This window comes from Talaromyces stipitatus, genomic scaffold (assembly GCF_000003125.1).
Source record: "Talaromyces stipitatus ATCC 10500 scf_1105507295541 genomic scaffold, whole genome shotgun sequence".
Taxonomy (NCBI): domain Eukaryota; kingdom Fungi; phylum Ascomycota; class Eurotiomycetes; order Eurotiales; family Trichocomaceae; genus Talaromyces; species Talaromyces stipitatus.
In genome coordinates this window covers 2,659,064-2,686,832 of record NW_002990115.1, presented here as the reverse complement: position 1 = coordinate 2,686,832, position 27,769 = coordinate 2,659,064, and the positions used below count along the sequence as shown (strand labels likewise).

The following is a 27,769-nucleotide window of genomic DNA, read 5'->3' as shown; positions in this document are numbered from 1 at the left end:
CCTTTTCCCGTAGGTCCGGAGTCGTGTGATCCAGGCAAATGGGCTTCGCATTCCATGGATTAAGAATCGCTCTCGTGTCTTATCAAGAGCATCTGCAGGGTGCTCCACTCGGTCTTCTTCAGCCTGGATAATAGCCTCTGAACCACGAGCATCTGGGCCATCTTGACAAGACCAGATAATGATGGAATGTCACCCAAACACTGCTTGCGGACATCCGTTGTAAGCGGTGTCATCAGTGAGTAGTGATCTAGACACTTTCTGAAAAAGTCTTCACGATCAAGGTCATCTAACGGAAGACATCAAGAAGAGAGATCAACTGTATATGACCTCGTCGGTACGGGGTGGAGACTGAATTTGCCGAGTTTGCTCCAATTACACTGTCTTCCGTACTCTGCGACTACTTAAATGGAAGTTTATTGGAAAAATGGTGACTGAATGTGACATTGGTTATATGTATATTATTACCCGGAGAGATAGGCAATTTGTTTGATCTTGAGCTATTCATCTTCGTTTCATCATGACATTCAAATAGCCCCATCCCTCCGTTCTTAACTCCTGACCCTCCCGCCACAATATGATAAATAGTGGCAGAAACACTAACCCAATAAACGCCAAGAGTGAGTTTCCCCATCCAAGTCCCAAATTCCGATACAAAGACGGACCAAGCAATGGGAATATTGCCCCAAACAAGGCTTTCAGTGTAGCGTCTGCAGACAGGATTGATGCAGATGTTCCCTGCGGAGCAAATGCGTCCACAAGATAATTATCTGTTGGCAGTTTCGTCAGCAACATGCTGAGCCCCACAATGCCCGTTCCAATCAAAGGTACACTCCACTGGACATGGAAATGTGCTGACCAGCCGTAGAGAAACAGGCCAACGGGCAATAAAGCAGTCCCCAGAATCATTAATGGGAGACGGTCCTCAGGAATTGAATTGCCCGCTTTGCGACGTCGATATTCTAGATAGCGATCAGATGTAAGGCCGTACAAGGCTAGACCAATGAGATTACCAATCGCTTTCCCATATATCCAGTTAGCTGAGGTGTATTAACAATGTAAGGGGAAAGCATTACCTCGACCGAGGAAGGTTAATCCTACAGGCCCCGAGCCAAATCCGTAGGTCTCTTGCATGATCTCCGCAAGAGTGGTCAAGATGAGATAAGAGAAACCGTAAATGAGAGACGTAAAAAGTGAAGTCACTAAGACAACTGGCGAAGAGAAGAGTAAGCGAACCGGGCGCAAAAAGCTCTGAAGTTTTGTCTCTTGTGGCGATTCATTGCGAGCGATTTCCTGAGCGGGAGGGCTATCCGGTCCAGAGTTTGGATTCCTCCGAGACTGTTTCTCCTGGATCTTTGACTTGTACGTCTCCTTAAAGACAAGTAAAGAAAACATAGATACACATCCCACCGCAATAGCTATCAGCCAAATAGCCCATCGCCATCCGAGGGCGCTCGCCACGTATCCGCCCACGATTGGGGCTACACATGGCCCAATCAATGGCACTGAGATCGCTACAGCCATCGCTGTACCTCGTTCTTCGCGGACGAAAAGGTCTCCAATGATACTCGGCGAAAGAGTGAGAACGGTGACTGCCATGCCGTTGATAAAACGGAAGGCCACCAGCATGGAGACGTTGACACTCAGAGCGGACGCAACAGAGCAGAGAATGAAGATGGCATTTCCAATATGGTAAATGATTTTCCGACCGTATCTCTCTGATAAAGGCCCGACCAAAAACGACCCTACACCTTCACCTAGTTCCCAGATGGAGACTATTAAAGGTTGGTATAGTTTCCCAGATTCGTTGAACTCGGAGAGAATGAGAGGTACACCGGGAACAATTATAATGGTTCCAAAATTCCTGATTGGGGTTGTCTTAGAACGAGTTAAAGTATTTAAAAACAGAGTCGTCACTCACGCCAGCATGTACATAAGGGCTACACATATCACAATTGACCATTTTCGCCAAAGTGGCCATGCGGTTGGGTCATCCCATTGCTCGGGGAGCGGTACAATCTCCTCGTCTTTCTCTTTTACCAGGGGCTGAGGTGTAAAGTTGTTGTCCGCATCGTAAGCTATGATCTCTGAATCTTTCAAGTTGTTGATCATGATCTCGATTTAGTCTAAATTCTGGATTCTCACCGGTCTTTGGTGAAAAACGTAGACAATGAGGTTGTTTTATTGGGGTTGCCTCACGTGACGATCATACCGGTAACTTACTGCGGGATTATAGTAGTCATTCACCTACACGTTCTGCGTCCTGCGGGGTTTTTCTTTCTTACAACTGCCTCACGAGATTCAGCCGCTCGCCTCCGCAAGTTACTCGTCATCTCTAAAGCAGTCAAGACTTGATTTTCCCACCCACCTCCCTATGTACATAGATTCATAATGCCACTACAATACAAAGACAATTACCTCCCACAAGGGAGCGCGGACGGGGCCCTCTCTGACGCTGCGCTCATACGCGTTTGCACGCAAGACCTCAACGACATGTGACCCGTTGCGGCCAAATTATACACACATTGCCTATCTTGACTGACTGAGGTCACCAATAGAAAAGGGGTTTAATATTAGGACATTGGATAAGACTTATAGTCAGGACAGCTGGAAGCCGGGGGCTTTAATTCCAGGGGGGCCGAATTCTCAAGTAAACACGTGAGAAATGTTGCTTTATTGCGAATTAATCTAAAATGAACAAAAAGGGTCAAACTTGGCTCCAGAGCTCCATGTTACATTAGTAGGTGTCATAGAATGAAGGGCTGACAAGTTATCATACCAACTTGTCCATGTAGTTTAGAATCTCCTTCGTTTTTCTCTCCTTTCTTAGGTTTAGGATTTTCATGAGTTAGGGTCTAATAACATTCAGTTTGAAGCCCTTTAGTGTTCTTACAGTAGGGACCTGGAAGAAGGACTGTATCTACGTGTCGGAAACTTCGGTAACTACCGTCGAGTATCTCTCGGATAGCTACTAAGGAGTCGAAGTTAATAGGCTTCTAAGTACGAAAGGCTCCTTGAAAGCAAAGTCTTAACAAAAGGTTGAATATCCGGTTCATTATCTGGTGTTTAAATGAGCTTCTTGGTGTTAATTCAATATTGATTAGAAATAGTGGAACCAGAGCTTGTATGAGCGAGGGTTCCGGGACATCAGTACTAAAGACTAAAGAGGCCGTCGAGCCACAACCACCACCCGAGGAAAGCATAACGCCGCGCCATTCACACTCTCCTGATAAGAAGACTGTATCAAATGAGTAAATCGAGCCGCAGCCTCCGTATGGCCCTTGCTTGCCAACGAGGTCGCGAACTCCTCCATGGTCAACAGATGCTGGTCATTAAAAGCACGGACTAATTCAGGCGGGTCATCGTAAAAATGAATCTTAGCGTCCTGAAACCCTGCCTCGGTTAGCAGACGTGGCAATTCCAAGATCCAATCATGGCGCCCGCCTGCATGCGATGCTTCTTTGATTTCTTGCAACGCAGATGCGCGGATAGATGAGTCCACTTTTTTAATGCACATATTCACAGTATCTAACTCATCCCACTGGAGATAGCCGCCGGGCTTGACTAGTTGAAAAAAATGATGCAACACAGGCATAGGATCCAGACCAGAGAGTACCAGTACGAGAAGTCGGACATGCACGAGGTCATATTTTGCCTTTAACCCTGCTGGCACATCTGTAAAAATATCCCAAGATTGAAGATGGATATTGGAGGGTAACCATTTTGGGTGAGGGGCTTGAGTCAAATCAATATCTAGCCCGTCGAGTTGAGAGTGGGGAAATCGCCGGGAAACGTCGATCAGCCACAATGCAGTCCCACATGCCACGTCGGCTATCCTTCCGAGATTTGTGGGGACGGAAGGATGAATGTGGAAACCAAATACTTGGCGCCAAAGGAAGTGTTGTAAGTTCAGTCTGATGGCAGAGCGGTGATTCTGCTGAAGAGCATATCCCAGCCCGTCTGCGAGACGGAAACTGGCTTGCGAGTTGGTTGTATTGGATGACTGGACCGATTCAGGCATCTCGTGCGATTCTTCCGAAGTGGGAGAGAAGAATAACTAGTCAGATAAGTGGTCAAGATATCATTTTGTATTGAGCTCTATATATAGGAAAATAAATTTCTTATCCGCTATTTGGCCCCCATTGAAAGTAGCTGCTTGCAGTAGCTCTTATTGAATATATGACAAGCCATGCAGTAACCCCTGTCTGTGCTTCACCGCATGTGAAAAGCAGAACATGTGCATTGAATTCGTCATCCTAAGAGAATATTGGCCTGTGGAGTTCCTTTCCTACAGGGACTAAGTCAAGTTTTCAGTAAATGACCCCCAATGTAAGTGGTCAGAACGAAAACTCATAAGTGAATGTAGCCCACGAACCTGGGCGGGGGTTTGAAAGACATGAGACCTGCATGGGGGCCAAAGCTTGGGCATTTCCATCGGAGTGGCTCCCACAGCCAGCCATATACAGAGCACTTAAGACTAGCCGCTACACAGCCTGAATCGGAGAGGGGACGAAGCGCAGGGAAGAAGGAAAGAGCAAGAGGTGGTTGATGGTGTGGTATCCAGGTCTACTTGAGAAGTCGCTACAGCAGACTAAACCTATATGTGCTAGTATGAAACGCATTCAATATCGACTCGCATGAGATGTGTGCAAAGGAATAGATACTGGATACAGGAATAGTGGGCGCACCGATCCCTACCCGCCTATCGCTCTAACGCTCTTGACTCCTCCTCACCAAGTCAAGTTGAATCAGAGGAAGTGACTGAGAAGATCGACTCTTCTTTTGATATAGGGAGGAGCCTAGCGAGTTGGACTGCCACTGCTTGCGCTGATTGCTCTCATCAGGGGACAGTCCATGCCAATAGGGTAACGATGATGCCGTTTTCTTAGATGACGGATACCATGATCGAAGTGAAATGAGAGACACCATTGTGGTCAAGGTGGTGTGGAGTCGCATGGTTGGCAGACAAGACGCGATCAATGCGAGTCCTGACTCCAGCATACTCCAATACAACAGGATCGTCAAGGTCTCTGCGCGAACATTTCCGTTAGTGCGACGCTACCGGCGGCAACAGGGGTAAATGAATCCTTTGATCGACATGAGAAACTTACGATCCACGTCAGTATGTGCCGCATACCCGCCATTGGTAATTTGTTCTTGAACTATCAGTCTAACGACTGCCGCTGCAAGTGATCTAGTTCAGTCGTAAGTAAAGCACGTCACCTATGGTTTGTGAATAAGAGCCACTCACATCGTAGCCAACAGCAGGACCCCAGTCGCTGCGACCTTACGGCCAAACTTCATCTGCGTTCTCCAAATCTGTCGAGTACCACGGTCAGCTGCGCAACGTTCCCACTGGAATAGGTAAAGCGAGACCAACCATTGGCACTGGGAGTATCCAGACAAGAAGATCAGTGATCAAGTCAGAGATCATCAATCCTTCCAAGCGGACATTGGTATTGCAGCTGCTAATTTCCACCAACGGTCCCCACGGGTAGTCGAAATGTCGCCCGCAGCCAAAGATGGTAGCGAAGAAGAAGGCTACCGTCCAGAGGGCGCAAATGCCAATCAATGCCCAGCTCAGAATATTAAACATCCTCTCCTGACCAGTCGCGAAGATCCGTCGGTAGAGAAAAATTGAGCTGAGTTTGATCAGTCCGTTCGCTGGGGTCATTAACACCCAGGTGATCCAGTCCACCAGTTCCACCGTCCTTTGAGGTTCTGAAAGCTCGGTCAACTCTGTCATTACAGAATCGCTAGAGTATGTGGGGGTTGGGTAGCCCAAAGCCTTTTTAGCACAACCTAGACTCAAAATTGCATTAGAAAGTTGGAGCAAGATAAAGTGCCAATCAAAGGAGAGAGTTGGACCCGCACCGTATATCTGAACAGTGCCCATTCCTATCACAAACACCTTTCACGCTGGTTAGCGTTATGCTACAGAGCGGAGAGTCAATTCCAGGCTCACTAATGCCGCCACAATCAACCAATCGTCTGTCTTGACTGATATTTCATGCCTCAAGCGAAGATAAATTCGCGCGAAAACGCTCGCGATGCCCACACATGGCAGGACTATAGCAGCAGCCAATACCTGACTTGCAGGTATAAAAGAAATGGATAGCTCGTTTGTCAACATTTTTAAGTGTCAGCAAGTATAAAGATGAAAGAAAGCAAGAGGATAATTCTTTCTGTGACCGATTGCGAATGCTAAATCCTTTTAAATCGCAACCATGATGGGGCGAGAGGCGCATTCCTCCTATCGCCCAACCTGATGACATTGTAACGTTTTGGCCCCAGAATTATTGCAGAATCACAGAACGCTATGACATCGAGCAGCTGGGGTGTAGGTGCCTGCATACATGGATGTATGCCATTCTGAGATTCCTCCGAGTCCAGATGTTCAAAACTGAAAGTTATATAACAGTGGCCCCGAACATCTGTTTTGGGCCAGCATCAACAAAATTCCTATTTGAACCAATTCTATTCTCCACATCCTCTGCCAAGATACGAATCGTTACGTGGTCAACATGGCGTCTTTCTACAGACTCATCTCCCTTGTCATCCTCTTGACTGGAGCCATTGCCCTCCCGCTGGACGTTGCTCGCTGTAAGGCTCACTTTCTATTTTCAAGTTCCTTGATATCTGAGATTAGTTAATTTTGTCAATGGAAACATGGGTTAATGCCAATTACAGCCGCTGAGCCTTTTGAGTTGAGCGACGAGGCCAGTTGGAAGGCTGAGATTCTGGAGACCGGAGCAGAGCCAACTCCCCAGTCAGACCTCAGATAGACCCAAGATATTCTGAACAAACCTTGGTGTGTTGGATGACCTTATGACCTTTTGGCTGGAGGGACTTAGAACTAGAACCTGCAACTTGATGTATCATAATCCAGGGTCTGATCACATACCAATACCAATTTTCTAGTTTATGGGGCAATTAAGTGCGAGTAGATCATAAACACTATTAGAACCACTATTAGAAATTAAGATAAAACTGCAGATCCCTCATTTGGACGGGACCTACTCGAGAATTCATTCAGATGACGACTGAGTATGCGATTCATCAGGCCTTATTTCCACCAAATGCCACGCCCTGTCGTAATGCCATTAAGGAACGATCCTTTAACTCTGGGAAGTTGGCAAAAAGTATGTCCACCGGTCCCCACTTGTCTATTTAATAAATGCCTTGCCCCAAAGCTTCCATCATACTCTATACTGTGAACATGTTTTTTCAAGGTTACCTGAAAGTACCGAATTCCGGCCGTGCTGAGGCTGAAGAGTACGGTGGCGATGTGGAGGACAAATTAATAAATGGAGATTCGAGCGAGATCTCCAAAATTACAGCAAAAAGCAATAGGCTACAGATTCCAATGGTGCTCTCGATCGTGGTCAACCTCTTTCTCCTGGGTATAATGATTTTTCGGCACGAGTCGCCCCATCCACTGTATCGCTCAGAATACGGTTTGTCTTCCAGATTCCTTTACACCTAGTAGGCTACAAGTCCTAACATAGAATCCAGCCGGTTTAGCCCGGACAGTTCCCCGACCGTGGGGCCCCAATACAGCGGTCAACGACACTGAACAAGACGCTCTATGGGATGCAACGAGCTACGACCTGGGTAACATCGCGCTATCAGACACGTACGCCCGCTCCAAGGGCCTACCCCGCGCCCAGCGCTTTCCATGGGACAACAAAAAGGGAATTTACCTCATCAATGCATACCACAACCTCCACTGTGTGAAGACCATGCGGACGGCTCTCATAGAGTTTCGCGATGGGAAACCCCAGAGCTCACCTTTCGGTCATTTGGAACACTGTCTGCTTGTCCTTCGCGATGAGGCTATGTGTAATGCAGATGACACGCCACGATATACGGGCTTCCAGCCGAACCAGAAGAGTGGACTAGGACAGGTGCGGATGTGTCGAGATTTTGAGCAGTTGGAGCAGTGGGCGCGGGATCATACGGCGTGTTGGAGACACGTAGGTGAGATTCATGAGGAGGGTTTTCGGGAGTTAGATCGGTATAGGTTTTGTCCTGAGGGAAGTCCGTATAAGGAAATGAGTGAGACGATGTATCTGAAGGGGGATTGGTGGAAGCAGTACAAGGATGGCGGACTGTAACATTCACGTTTGGAACCACAAAGCATATATCTCACTTAAGGATGCAAGTGTTTTGTTTTCTTTTTCAATTCAGATATCAAAGATCAATATCAAAGATTTTTTAATTACTTCTTGTAAAGAATATGGTCATAAAATCACGTGATGACTAGTGATTATTGGAATCTTTTGGTACTAGTCCGAACGGGGTTAGGCTTTGATAGGAGCGTACAATTTGGGTGAGGAATAATTGACTCTGATTTGCACACTCTAAAATCCCCTCTAGATACACATCCTGATCCTCTTTATATACAAAACGTAGTGGCGAAATTCACGGATTTACGGAATAAATAACAATCCTGACTCCAAAATGTAGTCTGCTTTTTGGCGCTCTTGTTCTCGCGGATATGTTGCTTTTCCGAGGATTCAAAGATTTAGTCAGTGCATCCGGATTGGGATTAGCGTATTGTTGGATTGTATGTAACAATCTCTAGCAGTTTATCTCAACGTATCAAATTATGTATGCACAAGTATGGAATCCTTGATCCCCTTGTTGTCATTCTTCTTCTTGTCTCTAAGTACAGTCCAGGTGGAAGATATCTTTTTACCCCCTATTCGGTGGATCAGTGTGTGGCTCGCTATTATTGGCTGACAAATCCCTTCTGTCTGATTGGTTGAATCAGCTTAGCTAATCCAACACGTATCAAATAACTAGAAGGTTGGTCCAGAAGACGAAGCAGCATATGCACTCTTTGACGAGTTTGGGAAGCTACTAATTAAATATCTCTCATAAATTATTTCGATAAATACTGAGATAGCCCTAACTCGTCACAACATGCGAATCCCAGACTTGCTTGTAAACCCTAACCATCTTTCTCGGTATAATTAGCCCAGCCTTTTCTATACCTAATAGAGACCATTAAAGGGACCTTGGAACATAGCTACTCAACGGTCTCACCAGCATCAACATCCTCCACCTGCTTTGCCTCCAACTTTTGCTGATGAGCCTGCGCCTGCGCCTCCCTAATAGCAGCCATCTCATCCAAATCCTTCCTCTGACTCAATTTCACCACCTGCCTCAAACTCGATTGACTGGCAAACAAGAAATCGATTTGCTCCAGCGTCTTTCCTGCCGTCTCGGGATAGAAGAAGTAGACGACGACGATAGTGGCCCAGTTGAGGATGCAAAAGACAATGTAAAGTTTCCAGCCGATGTTTTGGATTCCCACGGGTGTGATTTCGACGACGAGGAAGGTGATGAGCCATTGCCAGACGACAGATAGCGCGGAGCCGGTTTGTCGGAGACGGATGGGAAGGATTTCACTAGGGTAGGCCCACATGTTGGACATCCAGCCCCAGGTAAAGAATGCCTTTTGAGAGTTTATGAGCATTACTGTAGCTCGACGGGATATTTAGGATAAAGCGGGTCTTACTTGGAACATGTAGAGAACTACCACGGCGCCAATACCGTTATTATGGCCGCCGGCACGAATCGTCAGGCCGGATATCAACATGCAAGCACCCATACCGGCACTGCCGAGGAAGAAAAGTTTGCGACGTCCAATCTTGTCAAGGAAGAACCTAATAATAAAAGATTGGTCAGTGCAATTGAGACCTAGACCAGGGAAGAAGTGAACATACCAAGGAAGAATAGACGCAACAAGGAACCACAGCTGAAGACCTCCAGACAACAACAAGGATTGGTGAGCATTCAATCCGACACTATTCACCATAACATATGGAGCATAGTAAGTAATGATGTTGGTGCCAGTAAACTCCTGCAGAGCCTGCGCTGAGCACGCAATAGCAACACGCTGCCAGCCCATGACGCCTCCATCACGAAAGCAGTCTTTCCAGCTACCGGCTTCCTCTTCCTCAAGAGCAATGGCATCTTTAATCTCCGCCATTTCGGCGCGAATATTTTCATCCCCCGGGTTGCCGTCACGAAGAAGGCAGATAATCTCAAGAGCTTCCTGCTCACGACCATGACTTGCAAGCCACCTTGGACTTTCTGCTCGAAAGAGTCAGCATTGCCAGTTCGTATTTCGTCTAAGTCAAGGTGCGTGTCAATCATACCGGGTAGAAAAAAGCACATAGCAATCAACATAATCGCAAACACAATCTGGAACGCAATAGGGAACCTCCACTGAAACCCATTCGTGTACGAACTTGCACCGTAATCGATCCAATAAGCGACTACGATACCAACAATCAAACATGACAATTCAATCGCCATCGTCCTCCCACGCAAATGCGCGGGTGTGGTTTCACACTGCCAAATCGGGACCGCAGAAGTGATACACCCCATACCGAACCCAGTCACGATTCTGCCCACAATCATTTGCGCTTGGTCATACGATGCACACTGGATCACGGTACCAATAATGAGCCATACGGCGCCGGAGACGGTTAGCCAACGACGACCTAGAGCTTCGCCCCAGAAGAAAGAGGCTAGAGCTCCGACGAGACAGCCAAGTTCATAGACGGCCACGATAAAGCCGAGTAAGGTGGAGTTGGGGTTGCCCATTATTGTGAGAAAGAGTTCGTCGGTTGTAAGGCCTGACAAGACGCCATTGTCGTATCCTATATGAGAGTCAGCGATGTCCTTCCAAGAGATAGTGTTGAGGTCGAACAGACCAAAGAGTAAGAAACCAGTAGAACAAGCGGCGGTGATGGCTATCACCAGGGGCATGCCCCGGAGGCCAAGATAAGGGCCCATGTTGATCGAGCAGGCCCTAAGGCAAGGGGAATTGAAAGTAAAAAGCGGTCTACCCAGGTAGTAGGAGGAATATAGATGCGACCGGTTTTACACGATCTTAGAACGCTGAGGAAAGTAAAGGAAAAGATCAGCGGCGTCAGATCTCTGGGGAAGCTTGTTCATTTAAATATTTAGTATACTCTCGCTAACCCATCTTAGCAAGATCAGTCTTCTACATAAGTAACTACTCCGTATGCAGGTCTCAAAACCCCATCCGGGGTCATCAAGCACTCCAGGCTATATGTATGTACTCCACAGACCAAGCATGGAAGACATGAAATCTGAAGAAAATGAACAAACACGAGAATCTATAAATCAAGCTTTCGCAGATGACTCGCTTAGTTTCTCTTTCCTATGGAAAGGATGAGTACGAGTGGAGTAGCTCGAGTAATGTCCCTCACGGAGTATATAGACGTAGGGCTATTTGCGTATTGTATTGGCAGGCAAATCCGAGGGAAGATGGAGGCCGTGGGGGTTCCTGGTGTGCACCCCCAACCTTTCTCCGCATGGAGATACCACCTATAAGAGAAACATGGGCTGGTTGGTATAAGAGACTGGAGTTGAGGCCCGGTGATAAGGTCCGGGGTGACTGGGGAAGGTTTGCCGAGAAATTGTACCGACTTTCCAACGGAGAATACTTGTATTGCGAGGTAGAAAGTGCAATAAAAATACTGTGTGCAGACAAGAGGATGTAAAGAAAATAAGCTCTATCTCAGATCTCCGAGAGACCGAACAATAGAGAGTAGGACGTGAAGAAGAATGATGGTGCGTAGTTCGGGTTACCGGCTGTCAGTAAATTTCGGTCCATCTCCGAGTGTTAGGGTTTATAACCATCACGGACTTCTGCCCGGTATCTCGTATCTCCCCGCCTAGAGAGAAGCCCGCCAAGTCGGCATTAATGCTTATTCTAGGGTCAATGTGTCGATGATGGTTCCCTGGTATCATTGATATCAAGTAATAACTTGATATAATAAACGTGGTTGATGGATATTCATGAAAGAAACCAAGCAGTTTCGGACCGGTCTCATGAAATAGAAATCGTGGATAATGCGTAGTTTCGTACTGTCCTTCATCCAAGTACGACTTCTACTTTTCTCTACAAAAGGGTTTAAGCTAAAGCCAAGGTTTTTCTCTTTTGGGAGCTATTGGAGGAGAGCTTATTAGGTGTAATACGATTCGGCCCAATGTCCCAATACAATTGCTGCGACGGCTACAAAATATGGTTTATCAATATCTGACCAATTCCGAAGGCCCTGAGTTGACAACCTAGGAAGAGACACCAAACCAATACATAATCTTGTCACTACCAACAAGTAGCGTAGCCCCAACACCCAGTACGAAGCTCAACAAAGCCACAAGTAACAACAAGGAGGACTGTAAATTGGCAGCTCGTGATCGTTGATGCTTTACTACTAGTTCTCGGCTTGGTATGCCTGGATGTTTTGGGGCCAGTGGGCCAACCATTTTTCCCACCGGCTTGATTTTCTCTTCTTCACTGACCGCTAGTGCTGTCTTCATGGATGGAAGACCATCCATACTCCATGTATTTTTGGATGCCCAGTACCTAACCCAGGATGAGTGACATTGGTCAGTTAAAGAGAAAGGAAAAAAGCAGAGTTGGACTGGGAAAAAAAAATTAATCGAGGGAAGACATAACAAACCTCGGAAAGCTCTCCTTCTCATTCCCAGCATTATATCTCTTCTCCTTTTTAACATGATAATCAATCAGGGTATCCCGAAACTCTTTAAACTCATAAAACGGCACCGAAAACCCACACGAAGATCCAACCTGGTGAATATCCACGATAATAATCGACCTGGTCCCGGTTACGAGGTTGACGTTATTTCGCTCCACAAACTCTGTGAATTCTCGACTTCCATTATTCTCCAGGACCCTGCCTTTCCCCCACAGTCTAACAATGCGTGGAGCACCTTCAAAGGCATTGAACATAATCGTGATACGACCATTGCCGGGCTCGTAGATGTGGCTGATTGTCTCGCTGCCGGAACCGGTTATGTCTAAGTACCAGAAGGTCTTGTCGTCTAGCAGGCCGAAGTAAGGGCCACCCTTGGGAGAGACGTTGACATGCCCGGTTCCTGATAATGGGGCCGTGGCTACCCAGAAGATCTTTTGGGCCAGGATCCAGGTGTAGATGTTTTGGGGGATTGTTTCATAGAATGCACCCATTTTGTTTTTGTTTCTCTTATTTCCGGATTTATTCAACGCGGGAGCATATTTACGAGAGATGAGATGGTATTTTGGACGGTGAAGAGTGAGTCATGTTGGAGTTATGCGAGTCAATGCCGGAGTCGGAGTCGTCGACCAATCAGAGAGATTTCACTTTGTTAGGATTTTGAGCATCTTCTTATCTTGGTGAAGTTGCAATAAATCAATAGACTAGAGGTGTTTCTCCTCTCTAAACTGATGGTGTTCCTTTCAAAGTCTGTTTACTTGTCAGTCTTTACCATACTAAACTACTTCACAGATCGAGCACAACCACCGGAACAGCCATTCCTAAGCCCAGGTCCAATATCACTTTCAACGCCTGGCTGTACTCCTCAGCAATCTGACTGGCATACTTTTCTGGAAGGACGAATCGCGCAGCCAGAAATGGCCCGGATATCATCTGGAAGGATCTTTGACCGTACGATCGACAGTCGACGAAGTTATCCAGCTATGCTTGTCCGCTGTCTCCTCTGAAGCAGAGACGAATGAGCCAAGGAAAGTTGACAGAAGAACAGGAAGAAGAGAAAAGGGGGCTCCAACCTGCTTTCTTTCGCGCTTCGCCGTCTTCGTCGTGACCAGCCACTTATATCCACGGCACTCGCCTTCTCACCATTTTTTCTGATTTCGCTTCATGGATGTTCATCGGATATTTTCCGGTTTGCTTTATACTTGATGTTTGCTGTTCATCGGTTACCCACGTTCAGCAATACTGTTCTACCTTCAGTGGCTATTTTTCAATTGGAGGCATTTGGCATGAATCAGCATATTGGAGATGCTCTTTATCACTGCATTGAACTCACTCCTAGATATATTAACGCGGGCCCCGAGAGGCCTTTTGCTCATTATAGCCAGGTTCTACTGTACCATGGACAATCTGATACTTATTCTATGACCATTAAATACATCCCACAAATTATTTCAACAAATACTAAGATAGTCAGCTTGCAAGAGAAAACAGAGTGAAAACTATATATATTTCCATAATGCCCGACTGGGGTAGTCGGTGTACGATTCCTGTTTTGGGCAAGTCTTTTTTGCAACTTCTAAAACCCTAATCGGTCGATTTCTGCAAAAGGACCTAAAAAATACCCGAGTTCATCGCGGTTCGCGCTTTAATTTTTTTGTTGCACTCACTCTCTAATACGTATAACAAGTGAGAATTTCTAGACTTTTAGCTGTAAGCTCCAACTTTCTTTCCCTATAATAGGCATAACCTTTTCTACTTCGATAATGAAAGAAAAACAAGAGAGCGAGTGATGTCAGTGGCTATTAACAGGATCCGTGAATTAAGGCAGTAAATGTTGGTGGCTGGTGCTAGAGATAGTCACAAAAACAAGGAAATGTGTACGAGGGTTGAAATAGTTCATGTTCTTCTGGTGGCTTTATTTCATGATCTCGATTGGATCAACTGTGTTAGTAGGTACCCAACTAAATTAGTCAATTGCAGGGGAGAATATGACTCGCGAAATCCATTCCTTTTCCCTTTTCTAGTTATCTCGGGAGAACTGGAAGGAGGAGTACGTACAGGGTACGGAGATGCTAGTCCTCGACTATTGTTATTGTGGACTTTGTTATGGCGATCATTATTTGGTGATATTGCATGTCTTAGATACCGGAGTAAAGAGATGACCATTTCCTTACTTTGTTGAGTTCTGGCCCGGAACACTGCTTGAATGGGATACAATCGCCATTGAATGCCACGGAACTCAGAGTTGAAAAACTTCAGTTCGTGAACTCTGTTGTTGGTTGAAGGCTGAAAGTGCGGGGGCGGGATATGAACCCCATGGGCACAGAAAGTCAAATCGACTTGCTCTGGAGTCCGTACACTGTGGGCCTTGAGATACGTACTCTTTCAAGTCGATAACGTTGGATAAGCGGAAGAATTCTCTCGTCTAATTTCGACTCGAAGTTCTAAGGATCTACATCAGATGCACGAAGGTATCCAGTTTCTGTAGTCTCCCGCGCCGGACGGTCATTTAGACCATAATCTGTATAAGATCTTCACATAAATCTGTCTAGCTGTGTCAAATGGCAGATAGGGTTCAAATAGAGAGCTGCAAAGCGGTAATGCTTGTGCATCTGATGGTAGCAAAGCACGTCCCGAGATCTCAATCTCGTTCTAGGTACTACATTATTCTGCGGTGTTGAAAGGTTTAGATTAGAAAGAGTCACCATCCACCGAGGAAGAAAAGGATGAAGCAAATCTTACTTAATCCGGTAATTAACCCGTGAGAACGGTCCCGTGCTCAAAAAGCCAATGCCCCTGTGAATCTGGACATCAACACCGAGAGTATCTCCGTATCTGGCTGGCCATCGTATAGTCATACAATTCCATCCAGCTTCAAAGGATCCCCTAGTTCAACCCGGCCTCTGATTTGACATAATTCAACATCCCCAATTCGAAGCTCGTTCCATCCATGAAGATCTGTATCCGACTCATGTGGTAAGCGATGGTCCTCCTGGTAATCCTGCGATTCCCCGGCCACGAGAGCCGGATAAGCCGGTGCCAGTAACCAACATCGTGCCACGGCCATGAACTTGAACGTAGAAGTGAGCCAATGGGCAATTCCTCAATTCCTCGATTCCTCGATTCCGATGAGCCTGTAATGTTCCTCGGTTTGTCCGAATAGGCCAAGAGTCTCAAGCTTCAAGATGGAAGCGTTAAGCTCGAGCTAGTTTAAGCCGCCTCCACCAAGGTTGCAGTCGAGTTCACATGTTGTGCCGAAAAGTTCAGCCAGAGAAGATGCCGAAACTAGGAATGGTCTCATAACGATCAGCATTGTTTACCCCACTTGGGTTGGGTTGTTTAGTTGACGAGTCGAGCATCCCCGGTCAGTCCACTAACAGGCACAATGCCAAAGTCCAGGTCTTGCCGACGCTTTTCTTTCGGTGTACAGAGTCCAGAAGGACGTACCTCCACTTGGTGAAAGGGAGTAATAATTTTTCTCTTTTTTTTTTTTCAAATTGCGATAAGAACGTTATTAGTCGAGAGAAAGCACAGATGTAGTCACGAGAGCATGATCTGACAGATCAACACTGACAGTCATGTTGGTTGTAAGATGGAAAGATTTTTGGTGTTGGTGTTGCTGGGAGTAAACAATGGGGAAGGCGCCTTCCTTCCCTGTGGAAGGTGCCACCACCATAATTGACAACTCGTGATTTTTATCAATTGTATAGTTACCACTTACAAACCTCTCCCGACAGACTCTCCTCTACGAACTACACCCGAGCTATCCGTGGATTGAGCACAACGAACTCACCTGGCATGCGACAAAAATTCCTCTGCTCCCCGCAGCCATCATCCCGTAAAAAGACCCCATCCCTCCACTTTTTGCTCGAGCTAATTCCTTTGATCAACCTCATCTGGTTAGACCAGCGCAGCTACCCCTGCCAGTCTATCAGTTTGCTCCAATTTCGCGCGTGTCATGCTCCTATTGACAAGGGTCGTGTTCGTTCCGTCTGTCGACAGAAGATCTGTTCGCCAACGAAAGCTCCGATATCCTATTCGCAAGAACAATGTGAGCTCAGGTTGCATGCTGCCGTTGTGGTTACTTAGTCTACTTCATCGCACAACTTTGCGTGGGAAACGATGAATCCGGGATAGCATGCCCAAGTACCTCGGAACTAGTATAGCCTAGCAGGCACCGTGTTGTGCACTAGTGATAATGGCCCATTCAGAGTTCGTCGTGCTGTTGATCTTACCAAAACTCCATAGTTGTACAGTTGCACTATGCATGCGGCGGATAATTAGTGTATTCTGCCTGAGAGGGGAAGTTGAGAGCCCGTGGCTGTCGCCAAGCTCAGATTTTGCTGAGGCGCGTTGACATCATCTCCATGCTTCTGGTGACTCCTTCAGGCAGGAGACTTAGAAAGAGAGGAAACAAAGATCATCACATGTGCCATGCGGGTCAATAGCTCCCTCGGCCTGGTCTAGGGTACCCCCAGAAAGCTCCATGTGGGCATCCGGGGCAAAGATGGAGCTAATTTCCCTGCTTGGTCCCTTGAACGTCCGAGGAATAAAAAGGAGAGAATTCCTAGCTTCACTTAGCTTGCAGTCCCTTTTTGACTCTCTCCGCTCGTCTTTCACTCGACGAATTCGACAATTGGAGGGTGGCAGCTGCAATCAGGGGTCTATTGAGAGTGTGCTGTACGTGCGTGTGAACCAACCTCGACTATCACAATGCGCGTCTTCTCGACAATTGCCACTACCGCAGTGTTGGCCAACTTGGCTGTTGGCTCCCCAGCTGTGGGAAATGGCTCTTCTTCTGGCATTGTTCAAGGTGCCGCCGCTGCGGTCATCTCGACCAGTGTAACCAGCACCACTGCTCCTCCAGCAGCACAAGGGCCAAATGAGGCTGCTGCATCAACCGCACCTGCTCCAGCTTCCCCTACACCTCCTGCCGACACATCAGCGGCAGGTTCGGATACAGGAGCCGCCAACCCTGCTGGTTTCACTTCAGCACCCATTGTCTCCGTTCCCATACCGTCGGCAGCAGATAGCACTGCAGCTGCTCCTACTGCCCCGGCTGCAGCTGGTAGCAGCGCGTCCGATGCTGCCACCAGCGTCGGCGGCTCTGTCGCAGCCTCCGGCACTTCGAAGACCTCGCCATCCGGCACCGCTGCCGCCTCGGACTCCTCATCCACCACATCCAGCCCTAAACCTAGCACGACAACTTCTGCGAGCGCTGGTGACCTTGCAGGTCTCCTCAGTGGTTTGTTAGGTGGCAGCAGCACCACTTCAAATGGTCTCGGCAATCTCATCACTGATCTCGAGAATTTTCTGAGCGGTATCACCGGCTTGCTGAGCCCCACGTTACTGAAAGACCTCGAGTCATTCATTCACAACTTTGCCTACTTCCTAGATGCGCCTACCACTGATCAGACTAAGGAGATTATTGCTGTCGCGCATCAGCTCATCAACAATAGTACTGCTTCATCGCTCGTGAACTTGTTGACGTCTGCTGAACAGCTATTGAACCCAACGTTCATCAATGAAACGACCAACTTGATCAGCAAGGTATCGCCATTGATCGATGAGTTGGGTCCATTGCTGAACTCGAAGACTGTCGATCAAATCGAGGGTCTATTAACCAATGCTGCCGACTTGTTGACGCCAGAGTTCGTCAAGGACACTCAGGCTCTTATCACGGATGTTGCGCCGGTCTTGAATGATCTCAAACCGCTCTTGAGCAACCAGACTATCTCCGAACTCGAGAACTTGCTCACAAACGCCAATGGCCTGTTGACCCCCTCGAACACCAAGGCCATCATGTCATTGCTCAACAACGCCAACGGCTTGTTGACTGCTGACAACACGAAGGCCATTTCATCATTGCTTGGTAACGCCAATAATTTGTTGACGCCAGAGTTCGTCAAGGACACCCAGTCTCTTATCACTGAAGTCGCACCGGTCTTGAATGATCTCAAGCCACTATTGAGCAATGAGACCATCTCTGAACTCGAGACTCTCCTCACCAATGCCAATGGTCTGTTGACGACTCAGAACACCAAGGAGATCGAGGCCTTGCTCTCCAACGCCAATAACTTGTTGACCGCGGATAACACGAAGGCTATCGAGACTCTGCTCACCAATGCTAATGGCTTGTTAACTGCCGATAACACCAAGGAGATCGAGGCACTGCTGTCCAACGCCAACAACTTGTTGACTGCGGATAATACCAAGGAGATTGAGACCTTGCTGAGCAACGCCAACGGATTGTTGACTGCTGACAACACCAAAGAGATTGAAGCACTGTTGTCGAACGCCAATAGCTTGCTGACACCCGACTTCGTGAACGAGACCAAGAGCTTGATTGGTGACGTTTCGCCACTCCTCGGTGAACTCGGCCCTGTTCTCCAAGCCGCTCAGCCCTTGTTGACCACTAAGAGCATCCATAACATTGAAACACTGTTGACCAATGCAGGCAACTTGTTGAGCGATTCCAACACTCAAGAAATTGAGAGTTTGCTTGCAACTGCCGGCGGTCTGCTCACTCCTGAGAACACTAAGGATATTGAGTATCTAGTCACCAACGCCACCAAGCTGTTGACTCCAAGCTTCGTCTCGGAGACAAGTGGCTTGATTGGCGACGCTGCACCTCTGCTCGGCGAAGTTGGCCCGATCTTAACTATGGTCAAGCCGTTGTTGACCAACACCACCATTGCAGAACTCGAGGGTCTACTCAGCGGTGCTGTCAGCCTCTTGACACCCAAATTCATCAACGAGACCCGGGATCTCATCGACGGAGCTGGACCTATCCTCGCGACTGTCTCACCATTGATCACACCCAAGTACATCGAAGAGCTTGGATGGCTGTTGACCAACGCCAGCAACTTGTTGACACCATCATTCGTCAACGAGACAAGTGGCTTGATTGGTGATGCAGCACCTCTGCTCGGCGAAGTCGGCCCGATCTTGGCGATGGTCAAACCGCTGTTGTCCAAGGATAACATTGAGGATATCGAGTACCTCCTCACCAATGCTACCAACCTCCTTTCACCCACGTTTGTCAATGATACTCGTGGCCTTATCACTGAAGTCGCTCCAGTCATCACACCTGATCTCCTGGCCCAGATTGGCGGTCTGCTAAACAATGCCGGTGACCTCTTGACGCCTACATTCGTCAATGAAACGGGCTCACTTATTGGTGATGTCTACCAGGTAACCCATTCCCTTCCCTTCCAATCCATCCGTTGACGATTCAGCATGCTAACTTTTTTCCAGCTTCTGCCATTGCTGAGCAGCCTCATAAACGCTTTGTAAGGAGTTTGGGAAGGTTAATGTATCCCTGATTGCATCATCCCGGTGGTTTTGTTTTGTTTTTCCCTTTCTCTTCCCATGACATTTATGAGAAAGTATCATCACCCACGCATCTATGATTATGACGAGTCAACGACCAACACTCGAACAAAAATCACTCTCCAAAAGAAAAGAAAAAGACAAAAACATACCTTTAAATAATGTTTGTGTTTCTCGTTCCGGCATGTCTATTTTTCTCGTCCCGGATTAATGGCATAATGATATAATGTGAATGGCATATATACATATATAGGGCACATACCAATTGAGAGTTGTATATATCGAATGTCTTCTTCGTCGTTGTCAATTTAATAAGTGTTAATTCAACTGTAGAATATAAGACGAAGACAGAACTGTGTCTTAAGAAAGTTGAGAGAAGAAAGACCTCAAGAGCCTCGGCAGCTGTCCGATGTCCTGACGTCTCATTGGTCAAAGTAAATATGCAATGCCTTCGGACCGATTTTCGCGTGTCGGAAGCAGACTCAGAACAGAAAAGGTACATAACTTCATGGAATAGGGGGGAAACGGAGAACACTCCAGTCTTTCAGATTGGTGATTAGGTCCTAATCATTAGATTTTCAAAATCAAGTTCTTTTATTCATTCTTTATACGTATCTGAATGGAATTGCTGGGGAATGTCCTTAGTTATATGCTAGCCTAGCTAGGTACGATTCCGAACCCCGAGTCGGACTTCCCGATAATTTCACATTTGGCTTTGGCGACAGCCGAGTCCGATGAGTTTTATTCGGCTTGAGTGATTGCGACGCGCAAATACTAGTGGGAGCCCGCAAATACTTGCGCATTACGTACTATGGGTCAATTGTCGATCACTTTGACGAAATAATTGGGCTACGTATTGCTATGGTACGTAATACATATGGAGTAATCTGTGCGAGCTCATCGTGTCTTTGACATGTGATTGTGTTACTTATCTGTGAGATCGTGCCGATTTCCCCTTTGTCCAGCTCGAAGCCCGTAGTAGTGTAGCTAAGTACGGATTGGAGCTCTTTCGGGGTTATGAACAGAGCTTGTGGATCGGTAAAAATGCCGATTTGCACGTGCTGGTTGATTTCATGGCGGAAGGTATTAGACAGCTGGATATTTCTTGTTCTTGTTGTTGTTGTTGAACTATTGTTCGTGTATTGCCTGTCGATCTTCGATTTCTCACGTTCGCATGGATCGTGTAGCCGTGTCGTGCCGAGTGTTGACAGGATTTCGGAAGCCCTCGTAGGCCATCCCGACATTCTTGATTTAGTCGCACTGTGGTGCGAAACAATGAATAAGACTGCCTGATCACATGCGCCAATATTACATGCGCATCAGCGATGAGATGAGTACTTCTCTCAGCCAAAGATAGGAGATGTCACTCCCGGAAGCCGAGTTCGAGCATCTATCATAAACCTAACTCTTCGAAGCCTGATACTTCGACAAAATCTTATACTCCACATCCCATTCTTTAACCTTCTTATCCAACGCCTTCTGGATCTCATCCCTCTTCCTGTCCTTCTCCTCCAATTTCTGTTTGATTTCCTTCACGGCATCTTCGCGCGCCTTGAGCATTGCCGTCATCGACGGGTACTCTTTACGTAGGTGTTGGAGTTGCGGTTGGATTTCGGCGATGTTTAGTGGCTCGCATGTTACTGGGTGGTAGTGAGTAGATGGTATTTTTGCATCGTCCGGGATTCGTATGTCTGGTAGTTGGGGATGGATCGGGGTCGTTCGGATGGAAGAGGTGAGTGGCACGGGGTCGAGGGCGCGAGACGGGGGTCTAGCATTATCCTCTTCGGATGGAGGGGAAGGTAGTCTGCTCATTTCTTTTCGATGCTCTTTGATATCAAGCGATTTCGGTTTGTCGTCTATTATTTGTGCAGTTAAGCAGATGTGAATGTCAGAATTAGAGTTGCGAAGTTGAAGCGGTGACGTCTCCATTTTCTGCCGGTCGTTGCTACACCGCCTTCGTGATCGCCTTCAACTGCGTCACATCCCCATTCATTGTTGACCTTTGAGTAATTCATCATAGTACCAATTGTAATCCATAAAGGCTATTCAGGACATATTCAAAATGCAGGCTTTTGGTAAGCATTCAACTCCCTCCCGCTTATCAGACTTGTGCTTACACGAGACAGTACCAAAAAATAGAAGAGTGAGTGAAGTTGTCCTGTCATAGAGCAGGTTGACCGCTTACTAACGAGCAGGGATCTAGCCGAGATTCGAGCTCAAACTCAGTGTATGGTATGTACCATCTCATACCGCACAAATCTTGTTAATACAGGTGCAGATAATCGACCTTAATAATATCCCCCTGGTTGCCGGGACGTCATATGTGAAATGGCATCTCCCATCCTCTATAGCCGCCGAACACCGCGGCCACACAGATCGAGCTGTGATTCAAGACCATCGCGCATCATGGGACTATGAGAAAGCGATACCTGTTAAACTCACAATAGATCGGAACCACATGCTTCAAGAATGTGACATCTCATTCGAGATAATCCAAGAATTTTCTTCGGGAGGTCGCGGGGATCGCATCACGTTGGGCAACATCAAGCTCAATCTCGCCGAATATGTCGATAGAAGCGAGGATGAGAATGGGATTGTGAGGAGGTATTTGATGCAGGATAGTAAAATCAATAGTACTCTCAAAGTGGGGATATTGATGCGGCAGGTTGAAGGGGATAAAAACTATATCACGTCAGTTTCAAATCATATTTTGTGTTCTTTTGTTCTTTTTTCCCTTCTGTGAAGTTATTCCATCTGACATGGCGCAGACCCCCTCTCAAGTCAGCCATGGTATTTGGCGGCATCGCCGGCATCCTTCCACCAGAGCATGGGGAAACGGAAGAACCGGGTAGTCTCCCATCCATCAACGCCAGCCGCGAAACGGGGGATTTGCAGGACATGTACCGTCGCACACTGGCCGCATCATGGACCACTCAAGACGACGAGCTGCTTCCAGACCAATTAATCGAAGACATCTTTGCTGGTGGCCGCGGAGTTCGATCTTCTGCTCGATCGGGAGCGCGATCAGAGCGCGCAGATTACGATGATGACGGTAGCATAAGCGATACCGCTTCTCGTACTACAGTCCAAGAGAATCGGGCAGACGGCAACACGAACAATAAAAGACCCAAAAGCGTGATGAGTAGTCGATCAAGGACAGATCTGCGAGATACGGAAAGTATGCTAAGTAGTAGCGGTGGAGGTAGTGGACGGGGCAGTCTGGAGAGCTCGTTCCAGGAGAAGGCTTGGAAGAGTTCGAAGGCTACCCACGAGATTTCCGAATTTGATGTTCGAGACGATCTACGAACATGGGAGATCACCGTGAATGATTGAGATTTGGAGCAATTACGTATGTGATAACTGGTCGGTTATACGATTATGGAGGTATAGATCCGAATCTGGGGTCAGATATCCGCATTATTATGTTGCCGGGCGCTATGTGACACCCGAAAACTGAGTTATATTAGAGGTCACTCGGGGAGCTAGGGCCAGATAACCGGCTTATTGGGTTCGGCTTCTAAAACTTGTGCTGGTACCTTAAGTGACCTTAACAGGTATTTCCGTATCAGATCCGAATCCAAGGACAGATATCCGTGCTACGTGTTCGTGCTGCGGGGAGTGTCGCGGCCGCTACTACTGGAGGAATAACCACAGCATGTGCAGTTAGGGGTTGCTTATTAAATCGCCTAGAGGATGAATACGTAATCAGCTCCCAATATGGTAAATGGCCTTACACATGCTTTAAAGTGTCTTGGCGAACCTTTACGCTGTTTACAGAAGGTCTTAGGGCACGTCTAGGTCTGTCTTAACCAAAAGTCTAATAAAAACGGTCGAATCTTGGCACGCAAGCTTGACCTTTTTGAGGCATGACTTTATGCGGTGCGATTGGCTGCATACTATATACCCTGCTTTGGGGAAATGCTTTAAATCTGTATATTGAGTGTTAGTTGCTAAGTCATGATAACAAAAGTGCCCCCAACCCGCAACGAAGACCCTTGCGCCGCGGGTGACGCCCTCTGCCCCCAGGGATTCGTCCAAGTCTCACTCCATTTATAAGCCGGCCGGTGATATTGATTTCGGATATGATTCCTTTGTCAGCGTCTACGAGCCGGTGTCATGCAGCCCTGAGGCTCAACTTATCCCTCTTTGGGAAATGCCAAAGAATCTGGTGATTGGTTCAACCTTGTTTATGATTTTATCGCCCATGTCACCTACGTAGCTACGTAGTAGCCGAAGTTGAAGACTCGAAGAGTTGAAACCCAGTATAAAGACAAGGCTGATGCCCGGCCGAGAAAGGATGACTGTACACTGTTGACGAGAAGACCATTCAGGCCAAGTTACTTTATAATCTTCATATAATCTTTCCTCGTAAAGAAATGACCAACCTGATGAACAACGAACATCACTTTATGCCCACCACCATGACTTCTCACTCTACCGTACCGTCACCCACGTCTCGAAACAACATGGGACCAATTGATCTTCCTCTGAATTATGTGAGCACACTCCTGTCGTTTATGAGTATACAATTTCTGATTGGGAATGTTAGGATATGTCACGCTTCTACATGAATTTCCAGTCTCCACCTCCTGTATCGGCTGCAATGCTGCGTCAGGGCCAGGCGACTCCTCCAATGTCAGATTTGGGTGATTCCACCGAAGACGACTTTGGACTTGACTGCACATTCTATTCCCCTCCAGTATCGGCAACAATGTCCAGCCAGGGACAATTGACTCCTCCAATGTCCATTTCAGATCTAGATGGATACACCGAGCATGATTTTACGACATTTGATTGCACGCTTCCTGCCGGAATGACTCCCAGCAACGGAAAGGTGAGTTTTTTTTAGATAGGTTGCAATTTACACGACATTTGTCTAATGTGGATCTCTAGTTCTATCTTCAAGAAAAGAGGCGTATGCAAAATCGGGAAGCGCAGCGTCGATTCCGTGCCCGCAATCAGAAGCACATCAAAGGTCTACAGAAAGAGCTGAACGATTTACGCGCGGAGAACACTAAATTTCTGGAGGAGAACAACAAAAAGGACGAAGAAATCTCTCGTCTGCAGAAGAAGATCAAAGAGATGAATAGAGAGACCAAGGACAGCATAGAGTCAATGGAGACAGATACAAAAATGGACAGCGACATGCCAGCACGCTGCCAGTGTTGGACACGCAACGGAACCCTTGCGCGATTTCGACCCACAGATCTCGTATGCAGAAAGACCTCCATGCCGGGGTCTCCTGACAGCACAGGAAAGGAGGATGATTGTCGGTCAGGCTACGGTATTGTCATGGAACTTGTCCCCGCAGATCGCAGACACTCCGAACACACTTATGAGTCCTTTCGTAAAAGATTGGAAGCAAAGGCCGGGGATGAGTCTGAAGAGACGCCGGAGACCACCGATAATGACCGAATGACCGCCAATGAGCCGGAGGGGGAGTACTTTTTGCTTTCGCCGTTGACTGTACACTAAAATACTTAATACTTGCTGTTCCATTGTACCTAACTTACGTTGTCACGAATCTAATAATAAAAGTGCTCTTCATCTTGAGTTCCATACGTATCTATCCTTTCACCCGTAAGTTTGTTTCGTATTCGTTACTTTTTCCTCTGCGCCAATTCTAAACCATGAAGTATACGCCCCAGATAGGCACGTCGGTCCTCAAAAAGCTGTCGCGGCATGCAGCACTGGGCGGGTTAACACGCACATACGGAAGTTTTGGACTTTTGATTGACTTTTGGTCAAAGCCACATATCCGAATAGTTGCACCCAATTTCGGGAAGCGGCATGTAAACAAACTTTTTCTCATGATGGAAGCTGGGATTTTATCCTATTGGCTATGGATAAACAGTTATCAGACGATCGAATGAGTTTACTAACTTTAGTTTGATATGTCACTGTGGGGGCCTTCGATTACAGATCATATTTGTAATAAATCCAAGCCCTACAGATCCGTCATCTCACCGAATTTAGCCGCTTCCGAGCATATTATTCTAGTCTTAACTAATAGAGTAATATCAAAGCTTCAAACGTCCAAGTTTGCCACCATGACGTTGTCCTCTCAACGGCAGGGATATATCTATGTGTGGCATTGCAGCTTCAATTATCCTACAATGCCACCATGAGTCGCCCACCAAAAACGATGTCCGGTGGAACGAAGCCGGTCTCAGGATTCCTGTTCATTGACTTTGAAGCCGATACATCCAACGACCCTGAAGTTACTAGACAAAAGCACACTTTTATCCAGAGGAATTTTCATCAGAAACTCAAGCAGACCCGATTGGAGAAATTGAAGGCGTCTAAACCCCGCATTGGATGGATCTTTCAACCCGTAAAGGGTCCGGTTCTAGAGCCACCCCAAGCCGACGATGCTATCAAGGTCGAGCCGGACCGTGATCCTGTACAGCAGGCAAACTTGCTGCCTGAGGCATGGACGGTCAACCAATACCTCGACGCAAGCTTCGTAGACCCATTTTCATCGCCGGTCCTACCAATGACGGACGCAATGAACTTGTATTGGAGACACTGTGCGTTGCACTAACTCAAGTTGTGGCACTTTTTCCTAACCATATTGCAGTCCGACTTCACACTATTACGTCGAGTTACCCCTTCGACACGGCCCGAATGGGCATGTGGTGGTGGCAGAAGGCCATCACCGAACCAGCTCTTTTGCAGGCCCTACTCTTCCTCAGTGCGGGCCACAAAGCGGCTTTGGAGTCCAATAGTGGAGTCTCGTCGATGGCAGTGCGGAAGTCGTTTAAGGATTCGTTTCGATTACGGGGTGGTGCGCTGTGTAATCTGAAATATATCTTGCAGGATCCAGTCATGGCTGTAGCGGAATCGAATACACTTATCGTTGCTTTTTTGCTCGCAATTGAGGTTAGACTCCTTGAATGCAACCTTCTGCGAGTATTTTGGCTTCTTACATTCTTTTGTATAGGGAGTTGATGCCAATGCGAAAGCTGTGGAGGCGCATTTGAAAGGACTCAAAAGGTTGATCCAGCTCCAAGGTGGCATTGACGCTCTGGACCACATGACCGTATCCGAAATCTATCAGTGCGTCTCCAACGAGACAAAGCTTCCAGAATAAGTTGAGCTGACGTCCCACAGAGCCGACGTTAGATGCGCCAGCTTCAAATGTTGCCGTCCACACTTCCGCATGTCCACAAAATGGCGCAGCGAAGTTATTTCCGACAAGAAGATCTTTAGGTCTCGCGACGACGTCAACATTCCAGGCCAGCTTCCCTTGCTGGCCACCCGCTTTTCAACTACCAATTGGTCCAGCGACCTCGACCTCCCAACTCACTGCCTCATCTTCGGCTTCCAGCGCCTGGTGCGCTACTACGAAGCCGCGCGACTACAGCCGTCAATGGTCGTCCCAACAGACAACGACCTATTCGTCATCTTTGAACATCAGTTGCTGTCAGTATGCTTCGATCCAGCCACCGCATCCACCACCACCGGCCTAATCTCAGAATGCGTACGACTGTCTCTCTTCCTGTACTCCAACATCCGAATCCGGGATTTTCAAGCTTTTCCCTTCATCGGATGCATTGTAGCGTACCTAAGACAAATGCTAGAAATGTGTTTCGCCGACATGCTCCTCGCATCGGTGGACCTGCTCTTCTGGATCTGTTTTATTGCTGGTATGGGAGCCAAGGGTTATCATGACCATTCCTGGTTTGTGGCCCAGTTGGCCGATATCGCTCATCTTCTTGGATTGCATGATCTGTCGCAGGTTAATGGGCTCCTGATACAATTCTTCTGGACGGTTCGGGTGAATGAGACCTCTCAGCGTGAGTTATGGGAGGAGGTCCTTCTGGAGCAGAGGGGCAAGTCAAGGCCACAGATCATGAATATAAAGACGTCTTGTGAGAGCGCTTAAGTTGGGT

General features: G+C 47.2%; 12 protein-coding genes across 14 annotated transcripts; 6 read left to right on the top strand and 6 right to left on the bottom strand.

Moving 5' to 3' along the window:
- Positions 1-458: 458 nt before the first annotated feature.
- On the bottom strand, positions 459-2,145 carry TSTA_033160 (bicyclomycin resistance protein, putative). The gene is made up of 3 exons (XM_002480458.1): positions 1,919-2,145; positions 1,074-1,861; positions 459-1,016 (listed from the first exon to the last, which is right to left on the bottom strand). Exons 1-3 carry the CDS (start codon positions 2,107-2,109, stop codon positions 502-504), a joined length of 1,494 nt encoding a protein of 497 aa, XP_002480503.1. The 5' UTR covers positions 2,110-2,145; the 3' UTR covers positions 459-501.
- A 1,012-nt stretch (positions 2,146-3,157) lies between these two features.
- Positions 3,158-4,060, bottom strand: TSTA_033150 (uncharacterized protein; the record flags this gene model as incomplete). The annotated part of the gene is made up of 2 exons (XM_002480457.1): positions 3,344-4,060; positions 3,158-3,322 (listed from the first exon to the last, which is right to left on the bottom strand). The coding sequence occupies exons 1-2, from the start codon at positions 4,016-4,018 to the stop codon at positions 3,158-3,160; spliced, it is 840 nt and encodes a 279-aa protein (XP_002480502.1). The 5' UTR covers positions 4,019-4,060.
- Positions 4,061-4,500: 440 nt separating this feature from the next.
- Positions 4,501-6,154, bottom strand: TSTA_033140 (uncharacterized protein). The gene is made up of 6 exons (XM_002480456.1): positions 5,963-6,154; positions 5,872-5,908; positions 5,378-5,799; positions 5,249-5,316; positions 5,109-5,191; positions 4,501-5,027 (listed from the first exon to the last, which is right to left on the bottom strand). Exons 1-6 carry the CDS (start codon positions 6,128-6,130, stop codon positions 4,708-4,710), a joined length of 1,098 nt encoding a protein of 365 aa, XP_002480501.1. The 5' UTR covers positions 6,131-6,154; the 3' UTR covers positions 4,501-4,707.
- A 367-nt stretch (positions 6,155-6,521) lies between these two features.
- TSTA_033130 (uncharacterized protein) lies at positions 6,522-6,782 on the top strand (the record flags this gene model as incomplete). The annotated part of the gene is made up of 2 exons (XM_002480455.1): positions 6,522-6,600; positions 6,688-6,782. The coding sequence occupies 2 exons, from the start codon at positions 6,522-6,524 to the stop codon at positions 6,780-6,782; spliced, it is 174 nt and encodes a 57-aa protein (XP_002480500.1).
- Positions 6,783-7,216: 434 nt separating this feature from the next.
- TSTA_033120 (uncharacterized protein) lies at positions 7,217-8,122 on the top strand (the record flags this gene model as incomplete). Its single annotated transcript, XM_002480454.1, has 2 exons — positions 7,217-7,454; positions 7,513-8,122. The coding sequence occupies 2 exons, from the start codon at positions 7,217-7,219 to the stop codon at positions 8,112-8,114; spliced, it is 840 nt and encodes a 279-aa protein (XP_002480499.1). The 3' UTR covers positions 8,115-8,122.
- Positions 8,123-9,031: 909 nt separating this feature from the next.
- TSTA_033110 (sugar transporter, putative) lies at positions 9,032-10,809 on the bottom strand (the record flags this gene model as incomplete). The annotated part of the gene is made up of 5 exons (XM_002480453.1): positions 9,032-9,460; positions 9,524-9,671; positions 9,732-10,101; positions 10,167-10,673; positions 10,728-10,809. 5 exons carry the CDS (start codon positions 10,807-10,809, stop codon positions 9,032-9,034), a joined length of 1,536 nt encoding a protein of 511 aa, XP_002480498.1.
- Positions 10,810-12,027: 1,218 nt separating this feature from the next.
- TSTA_033100 (pyridoxamine phosphate oxidase family protein) lies at positions 12,028-13,052 on the bottom strand. Its single transcript, XM_002480452.1, has 2 exons — positions 12,510-13,052; positions 12,028-12,412 (listed from the first exon to the last, which is right to left on the bottom strand). The coding sequence occupies exons 1-2, from the start codon at positions 13,034-13,036 to the stop codon at positions 12,115-12,117; spliced, it is 825 nt and encodes a 274-aa protein (XP_002480497.1). The 5' UTR covers positions 13,037-13,052; the 3' UTR covers positions 12,028-12,114.
- Positions 13,053-17,255: 4,203 nt separating this feature from the next.
- TSTA_033090 (uncharacterized protein) lies at positions 17,256-19,838 on the top strand (the record flags this gene model as incomplete). Its single annotated transcript, XM_002480451.1, has 2 exons — positions 17,256-19,736; positions 19,800-19,838. 2 exons carry the CDS (start codon positions 17,256-17,258, stop codon positions 19,836-19,838), a joined length of 2,520 nt encoding a protein of 839 aa, XP_002480496.1.
- Positions 19,839-20,774: 936 nt separating this feature from the next.
- Positions 20,775-21,889, bottom strand: TSTA_033080 (uncharacterized protein; the record flags this gene model as incomplete). Its single annotated transcript, XM_002480447.1, has 2 exons — positions 20,775-21,730; positions 21,796-21,889. 2 exons carry the CDS (start codon positions 21,887-21,889, stop codon positions 21,276-21,278), a joined length of 549 nt encoding a protein of 182 aa, XP_002480492.1. The 3' UTR covers positions 20,775-21,275.
- Positions 21,879-23,522, top strand: TSTA_033070 (uncharacterized protein). 3 transcript variants are annotated; one of them, XM_002480448.1, is made up of 5 exons: positions 21,888-21,949; positions 22,001-22,017; positions 22,078-22,101; positions 22,153-22,565; positions 22,643-23,522. In XM_002480448.1, exons 1-5 carry the CDS (start codon positions 21,937-21,939, stop codon positions 23,205-23,207), a joined length of 1,032 nt encoding a protein of 343 aa, XP_002480493.1. In that variant the 5' UTR covers positions 21,888-21,936; the 3' UTR covers positions 23,208-23,522. The 3 variants fall into 3 exon arrangements, with proteins under 3 accessions (XP_002480495.1, XP_002480493.1, XP_002480494.1); XM_002480449.1 differs by having other exon boundaries at positions 22,078-22,106; XM_002480450.1 differs by having other exon boundaries at positions 21,879-21,949; positions 22,078-22,565.
- Positions 23,523-24,295: 773 nt separating this feature from the next.
- TSTA_033060 (uncharacterized protein) lies at positions 24,296-25,349 on the top strand (the record flags this gene model as incomplete). Its single annotated transcript, XM_002480446.1, has 3 exons — positions 24,296-24,370; positions 24,424-24,708; positions 24,768-25,349. The coding sequence occupies 3 exons, from the start codon at positions 24,296-24,298 to the stop codon at positions 25,347-25,349; spliced, it is 942 nt and encodes a 313-aa protein (XP_002480491.1).
- A 649-nt stretch (positions 25,350-25,998) lies between these two features.
- On the top strand, positions 25,999-27,762 carry TSTA_033050 (uncharacterized protein; the record flags this gene model as incomplete). The annotated part of the gene is made up of 4 exons (XM_002480445.1): positions 25,999-26,404; positions 26,455-26,756; positions 26,818-26,933; positions 26,988-27,762. The coding sequence occupies 4 exons, from the start codon at positions 25,999-26,001 to the stop codon at positions 27,760-27,762; spliced, it is 1,599 nt and encodes a 532-aa protein (XP_002480490.1).
- Between the last annotated feature and the right edge of the window lie 7 nt (positions 27,763-27,769).